Source organism: Petaurus breviceps, unplaced genomic scaffold, assembly GCF_028583685.1.
Source record: "Petaurus breviceps papuanus isolate PSGF00001 unplaced genomic scaffold, PetGlider_PUasm1.0 214, whole genome shotgun sequence".
Classification (NCBI taxonomy): domain Eukaryota; kingdom Metazoa; phylum Chordata; class Mammalia; order Diprotodontia; family Petauridae; genus Petaurus; species Petaurus breviceps.
In genome coordinates, this window is record NW_027185863.1 from 7,027,672 (window position 1) to 7,035,834 (window position 8,163).

At 35.0% G+C, this 8,163-nt stretch overlaps 1 protein-coding gene across 3 annotated transcripts in view; it reads left to right on the plus strand.

Annotated features, from left to right (window-relative positions):
- Positions 1 to 7,557, plus strand: part of LIMS1 (LIM zinc finger domain containing 1) — a 215,390-nt gene extending 207,833 nt beyond the window's left edge. For all 3 annotated transcript variants that reach the window (XM_069094011.1, XM_069094012.1, XM_069094010.1), the window contains one exon: positions 4,665 to 7,557. In XM_069094011.1, the coding sequence (XP_068950112.1) occupies positions 4,665 to 4,779 (115 nt within the window). In that variant the 3' untranslated portion in view covers positions 4,780 to 7,557. The remainder of the gene's footprint in view (positions 1 to 4,664) is intronic.
- Positions 7,558 to 8,163: the final 606 nt, after the last annotated feature.

Here is an 8,163-nt window from a genome sequence, read left to right on the forward strand (position 1 = left end):
TCTCTCTGTCTCTCTCTCTCTCTCTCTCTCTCTCTCTGTCTCTCGTGTTTGTGACCATCAAAGAGGATGAAATACTGGTAATTACCATGCATACATCTGGAGTCTGCCACTTAGATTACTTGTTTGTTTTTGGCCTTTTGAAGGGCAGTTGGGGTTAAGTAACTTGCTCAAGGTTACACGGCCAGGTGTTTCTGGGTGGATGCTAAGTGTCTGAGCCCGGGATTCAATCTCCAGGTCTTCTCAACACTGGGGCCAGTGCTCTTACTCGCTGTGCTACCTGGCCGCCCCAGAGTGGGGAGAACTTTATAAATATTCCTTACCTCTGTGTACTTGACTTTTTTCCGTTTCTCCTTTGGTGATCCTCAACCCCTAGGTGACCCCTACTTGTCTGCCTCCTCCTCTGCTACTCTCCAAATGCTACTGGAGAAAATTATGATTGGATCCATTTTGATCTATGTTTAACTAATCTCAGCTGGATCCTCACTGCTACAAGGCAAACTTGTTTCATCTTGACCGCCCTCAAGTTTTTCCCTATTTCCCTCACTGTCAATAGATACCCTCATCTCCTGCTTTAATTGAGACCACACAATATTGACTCCTATAAGCTCCCTTCTTCTACCTAATAATAATAATAATAATAGCTAACATTTATATAGTGCCTACTACATGCCAGACATTATAACTTTACAAATATTCTCTCTTCAAATTCTCAATGTCCTTACCTGGTCTTTCCTCGTTCCCTACATTCTTGGTGAAAATGATAGCCCTTCTCCTTGCCAAAGCTAACCTCTTTCTCTAGCTATATCCTGAATCTGGCCCCTTCCATTCTTCTCTGTGACCTTGCTCCATCATACATACTCCTTCTCATCTGTCCTTTTCTTCAGTGTCTTTTTATTTAGTCTATAAACATGTTCAAGTCACCCCAGTCTAAAAACAAAAGAAAATTCTTCCTTTGGCCGTGCTACCCCACCTCCACCCCCCAGGGTGCCACACTCTCTCATCTTACTCACTTCCAGAATATTACCTCCATTTCCTTGCCACTCACTTATTACTCAGCCTTGTACTTGGGCTTCCTGCTCTACTGAAAAAGCTCTTTGTCAGGTCACTAAGACCTTCTTATCACTAAATACATTATTCTTATCTCTTATAATCTTTTTGTTATATTTACATTGTTGATCTCTACCTTTCTCTCCCCTGCTCTCTATAACCAAATTCTCATGGTCTCTCTGACCTCTCTTGTTTTTTGTGTTATTTTTTTTTTTGGAGGGGGGAAGGCAAGGCATTTGGGGTTAAGTGACTTGCCCAAGGTTACACAGCTAGTAAGTGTCAAGTGCCTGAGGCTATATTTGAACTGAGGTCCTCCTGACTCCAGGATTGGTGCTCTATTCACTGCGCCACCGAGATGTCCCTCTGACCTCTCTTTATCTCTTTTGTGAACTCTTTCCACCCCTTAAGTTTTTCCTCTGAAAATTCAGTCCTTAACACTCTTTTCTGCATTGTTTCTTCTCTTTCCTCAGTAAATTCATCAGACTCCACAGCTTTAGTTGTTACCCTGTGAAGAACATTGCTATCCATCCTCTAGTATTTCATTTGTACCAGTCTGCCTGATGCCTGTCTCCACTTTTATGCACTCAGCATGTCCAGAACTGAACTCACCTTCCCCTCATCCTGCCCCTTCTCCTAATTCTCAGTTGGTATTGACACCACCACCTTCCCTGGCCTGTTAACCTCAGAATCACCTTTGACTCTTCTGACTCACAGCCAATCAGTTGCAAAGTCTTGTCAATCTTACCTTGGTAATACATCACAAACTAATCCCTTCCCTTCCATTCCTATAACCTGAGACCTCTTGACTAGATGATTTTAATAACCTCTGAATTCTGTCCAGTCTTTTAATCCATCCTTCACAATCTTGATCAAATAATTTTACTTTATTCTTTTTTTTTTTAATCTTCACTACTCCACAACCCATAGTGGTTTGCCCTGCCATTGCCTGATAAATAAAATAAAAACTAATCTTGGCGTTCAAAACTATCCAGTTTGACTCTTATCCTTTCAGACTTTTATCATATTACTCCCCTTCAGCTACTCTCTGTTCCAGATAAACTGGATACCTCATTCTTTCCTCATTCTCATCCATTTCTGTTCTGTTTTCATACCTTTGCTTCTTTCACCCAGCTATGCCTAAAATGCCTATTCCCCCTCTCTTCCCACCATGTTGGTGCCTTCTTGGTCTTTGGAAGTCTTGCTCTTTTTAACAGCTGACAGAGAGGCCTTCCCTCTTTCCTACTACCCCCAATTAGATGGCATATTTAGTGAGAATAGGGTCTAGATCCTGTCTTGGCATTCCTAATGCCTGCATAGTGCCTCATCTATATGTAGGTAAATTTTAATTTGATATAGCTTGGTTTATTCATTCCTAGTCTTTGGTTTACCATTTTAAAGTATTTTATATGTGAACTGTATTCGTATGATACCACAATACTTAAGAGTATTAAACACATTGTAATCATTCAAGAATTTCATATTGCTTTAAAACCCTTTCAGTCTGTTCACCTGTCTGGTAGACTCCATCCTATTTATCTATTCAAGACTTTATCATTGAAAAACAACCACAAAAAAAATCTTTATTATGTCTATTTGCCTATAAATTGTCTTGACAGTACCATTTTAAAAATCTCTTTATAGACAATTACGGAGTATATTTAATTCCAGAATTCAAACAATATTTCATCCTCTTACATCCTGTTACACAGCAAGCATGCTTTTCCTGTTCCTTCTCTCCTATCTGTGTTCTAAGCTTTTAAAAAAATTACCTTATCATAACAGCATTTTATATTTCTTTTCTACACTTAAATTTCCAGAGAGGAGCTCTAATTTAGCAGTAAACATGAGAATATGGACAGTTTATCTAGAAGCTTTGTAGAATGTAATGGTAATGTCTAACTTTGTTAAAAGGAGTAACATTTTTTAGGACTTTTAGTAATAGGACAACTTTTGCAGAAAATGCATCATCTAATAATGATATTTGAATGAATGAAAGAAAAAGTATCTGTTAAGCAATTATTATATGGGAGGTACTGTGCTAAGTGGTAACAATGCAAATATAATCAAACAAGGTATCTTATATGAAACTACTTATCTGAAATAAATATTTGAGTACACCTAGGTCCCTATTAGTACAAATAATGAAGCCTTCTGAAGTGGTAACATTATTCAGATTCATACTATATCTTTCCACTAGGTTGGAACCAATGACTATATTTTATATAATTATATTAACTTCAAATAGTGTGAATTTGAATACAGGCCTCTACTTTAAGGAGTCCATTTTTTGTACTGATGAAACCCAGCTATATTTTTATTCCAGTTGAAAATAGCCCTTCTTTAAACTGTCCATGAAAGAGGAACCTCTTTAGAGGAAGAAACAAAAAATAATTTCCTTGTTGATTTTAAAAAATAAAGTATCTTCCTTTTAAGGGCAAATTCTTAATTTAACTTTAATGAAAAAATTGCTCAAATTTTTCTTGTTGTTGAGGCTCACTCATTTTAATTCAGTGCTGCTGTTATGTTGCTGATTTAAAAATTACCACCTAACATATAATTTTTTGAAATATGTTTCTCTTTTTTTTTGAAAATGTGAGCTTTTCTGCTCACTCATTAAATACTTGTTGACTGAATTTCAAAGAGTTGGGTCATGTTAAGGAGTTACATATTCACCCTATTTATTTGCAAACTCCTGACCCTAGATTGAGATGGCCTTTTTGAAATGAGTACACCATGAGTATCCACCTTCTGGCAGTTAAAGGGGGAAGTAGTGAAATTCTCCTTTTTTGTCTTTATCACAAGTTTTGCCATGAAGCGAAAGTTGTACTGTTTGACCATTGATATTAATTTAAGATCTGTATACTCTTACAAAATAAGCCATGGTGGATTAGAGGGGTGGGGGATGTCTAAGGATTTTCAAGAGCTTTCTAATTTCTGTGAAATTTTTTTGTAGTATAAACAACCATTTTATCACTATCCCTTTTTTGTGGTCAAAACCTAAGTGTTTTGTGGGAAAACCCATTTTGTTCTAGGAAAGGAGAAAATCCTCAAAGCCACTTAATCTAAAATCTTTGGTAATATTGTGTTGTTACCAAGTGATCAGAGTAGTCCTGTGACACAGTGATATGTTTATAGTCCCATAAATCTATTTTTACAAAAGAAAAATTTAAATTACTAGCATTGCTCAAAGATTCTCTAGTTTACCAAAGAATTCACTAAAAAGGTTTCTATAAATAGAGAACTCCCTAACAGTTCATTTAAAACAATTAAAATGACAAAACTTAGATTTAGGCTAATGTTTCAGTAACACAGTTTTTTTTTTAAGCAAGGCAAACTTGTACAATTTTTTTCACTGCCTAGAAATAGCCAATTTAGATGTGAATACCCAGATATTCATTAGCATAATAAAACTCAGTATAGATCAGGATAAATGTGATTTCTGCCACCATGACAGGGAGTAAGACGTTAGTCTTTTTTTTTTTACACAGGAAGGATACCATGATATGTTAATTTGCGTCAATAACATCAATTATTGTTTGAGTTGTCATGTGTGAAACAATTCCATTAATGTGTCTTCTTCCTCTCCCCTCCCCCTACCCTTTTAAAAACACTTTTAGGAATAAATTTGTGGAGTTTGACATGAAGCCTGTGTGTAAGAGATGCTACGAGAAGTTTCCGTTAGAACTGAAGAAAAGACTTAAGAAATTGGCTGAAACCTTGGGGAGGAAATAACTTTTTTAAAAAATTCCTTCCTTCGTATGCAAAGATTAGGAAATGTTACACATATTACTTGATTTCATTCACTCTCCTATAGCTTTTTTGTCCCGTAAGAGTGAGAATTTAAAAGCTTCTGTACACAAATAGCTTCCCATTGGTGTTATACTACCCTTCTTTCCCCTTGAAGAACTAGAACTTTTGTATGGCCACATTTAGTGCATAGCTAAAATTCTCTATTTGCTCTCTCAACACAAACTCATTTGTAGATATATAAAGTATACTTGCATAGCGAGTTTCATATGATTAAATTTAAATTAATTCAGGCAAAAAAAAACCTAACTTATTTTTATTGAAAGTCTTAGCCTTTGGATGATTCAGCTACCAAATTATGGAATAATTTTGAATCAGAGTCAAAAGAAAATAACTGCCATTCGAGCAAAAATTAACAAGCAAATCTTAAACATTTTTTTTTGCATCAGATTAAAGATTTTGACTTTCAGGTTACTAAGACAGGAAACAAATTTATTCAGAACTACTTGAATTTTGCTATTTTTCTGTTAAATGCAATAATTATCCTGCATGGTTTTATATTTTACTCTTATTCTTTATGAATCTTAGTCCTTCATTCAGATACATAACTTAGTAATTAGAATATCTAGCAAATATGTATGCATTTTTTAAAATTTCTTTTTTTGTGCAGAGAATTTATACAAGGTATTTGAATACATTGTACTTTAACTATATTGGACATATGAAGTATTTTTTTTAATGTCTTAAAGCAAGTATTCTTATTGTTCTTCTAGGCTTAATGTCAAAGCTATAGTCTTAGAATAGGACATAAAACTCATTTTATGTAATCTTGGGATGTTGACACTTTGAAAAACAGTGAATGTATGTATCTGTATTGGTCAGACTTCTTTTAATATTCTCTCTAATAGTTATGCTTTATATACAATCAAACCCACTTTGCCTTAGAAAATTGCATCTTTTAATCACAAGTTCTTGCTACTTGGTACAATACCAAATAAAAAAATAATTGAATTTAATTAGACTAGTAAACCCAAATTCCTTTACCATAGCCTTAAATATGTGTGTTTGTTTTTTTTTTTAATATGTTGCCAGCTAAAGGTCATGGAATTTACTATTTGTTGTCTTTCAGAAAGTGAGAGGTGTACATATTATGCTTCAGAATTTCTATTTCAGTTTCATTATCCAGTTAGATTTTTTTTTTTACAAAAAAGAGATAGAAGTGACCTTAGATTGGTCAGGAACATTTTTGAAAAGGGTAACTTTAGCCCCCAAATAAAAGATACCCAATGATTTCTCAACCTAAATTTTCATATGGATTTGTTACATAATAGAAGCAATTCTAGAAACATTTTTTTAAAAAATACTGCTTTTTCTGTCATCAGGATCAGTCCAAGATAAAGTGCTCAAAATGAATTCTAGGGGGAAAAAAATCAGTTTGCCAAAATGTCATTGGAAATTTGTATAACTTTTTTTTCTATTTCTTGAATCAACTGCCTGGGAACTATGAGGCTGCCCTTAAATACTTTGAATAAGTAATTGTTTCCCAAATAGCTTTCACCAAGGTAAATTTTGGTAATGATTTTGAACTTGCTATAGCTAATCACATGGGTTTTTGTTTTCAGTGTTTTAAAATTATAGTAACCCAAAGAAGTGAGCCTCATGTAAAACATAGAACCAATATGTAGTTTAAAGTTAAATGTATTCCTTCCTCCAGTATGTATTGGGTTCCTGTTATTTGCAAGTTGTAGGGTCTACAGATGCAAAAAATAATTTTTTCAATCAAACCTTAGATTACTGTTCCTCAAAACTGTGCCTTTATCATCTCAGATATGACCAGCAACATGAGACCTAGGAAATACTTTTTCAGTACCAGTCACAAAGTTGGACAGCATTTTCAAAACTAGTCTGGACCTGAAAAAGAGCAACACAGATCTTCAGAAGTCTTTGGCAGATGAGAGACACAGAAAAAAAATAACAAAGGACCACGGATTCCATAATCAGGACGTACCTAACACAGCAGGCAGAGTAGGTTTTTGCCTACTAGGATGTCCTTTTGTTAAATGTTCATTTCTTTGTGTTGAGCATTGATGTCTCCACCAGTCCTCATTTAAAATGCAGATTACTTGAGAGCACTCATATCCCTTAACTCCATAATGTATATTTGCTTATCACCTGCTAGGTCCTTCTGGGAGGAATGTATTAGAGCCACTGGCAGTGTGAGGGCAAGTGACTGTCAGGGAGGGGAGATAGTCCTTAGGGAGGGGAATGCCAAAGACAAGTTGCCTAGTTGACAACTTTTGTCCATAGGACTTGTTCTAACCACAAGGATTCTTGTCAGGTTAGTAAGGCGCTAGCTAAGGTTCGCAATTTGTAGGACACCATAGTCTTGTGTTCGACATCTTTGTCTTAACATTTGAAGTCCTCCATGTGAGAAATTAAATGTTATGAAATAAACTATGGCCCTTACACATGAATAGGTGCAATTTCTCTTAGAAATAAGCCAAATATGTAGGGGGAACATGTTAAGGTAAAAGGAAAATTGATTGTTAACACTATATTTGAAATAAGACATTATGTTGCCTTACCTATTTGCTAAAATAGCTCTTTCCAAGTGAAGGAAAGTGTAAGACCGGCTAATAATATATACCTAAATATGTGACTTCTTTTAGATTGTAAGCCTGATGGCAGGGACACTAAATTAATATTTTAATGTCTTATCTAGCAGTATACCCTTGGTGCTTAATAAATGTTTATAATAACTAACAGTGGCCTATTGTGCATTGTTTTTCATTTGAACAGTTTTGAGATACTATGAAACCCATTTTAATGGTGTCAGAGGGCAAGCAATACTACTCATGTTATGCATGAGATACCTAATTCATCTAAATATGCAGTAGTATGCAGTTATAAACATATGTGTGTGCATATATACATACTTATATTAGAGAGCTATATTTATATGAACATGATCTGACCCATGTTCAAACACATGTGTAACCCATGGCCCAGGGTTTACCTAGGACCTCTTCAGACTTGAGTGACTTCTCATAAATCATTCTTTGACTTACTCCCCCAGGGTTATTCCCTGGGAATGTTAGCATAAAGCTTGTGACTAGGTCTCTGTAAAATGGTTTAAAAAAAAAAAAGGGGCTCTCTGTTCCCATACAAGCACTTACACTAGCAATATGTCAAATAGAGAACAGGTTTTCTCTTATCCAGCAGAAAATTCAGAATACAAACAACTTAAATCTGAGTGTCAGACAAGGAAAGCTTCATATAATAAAAGTCATGATTCTACCTAAACTAATCTACTTATTCAATGCCATCCCAATTAAGTTACCAAAAAATATTTTATTGAGCTAGAAAAAA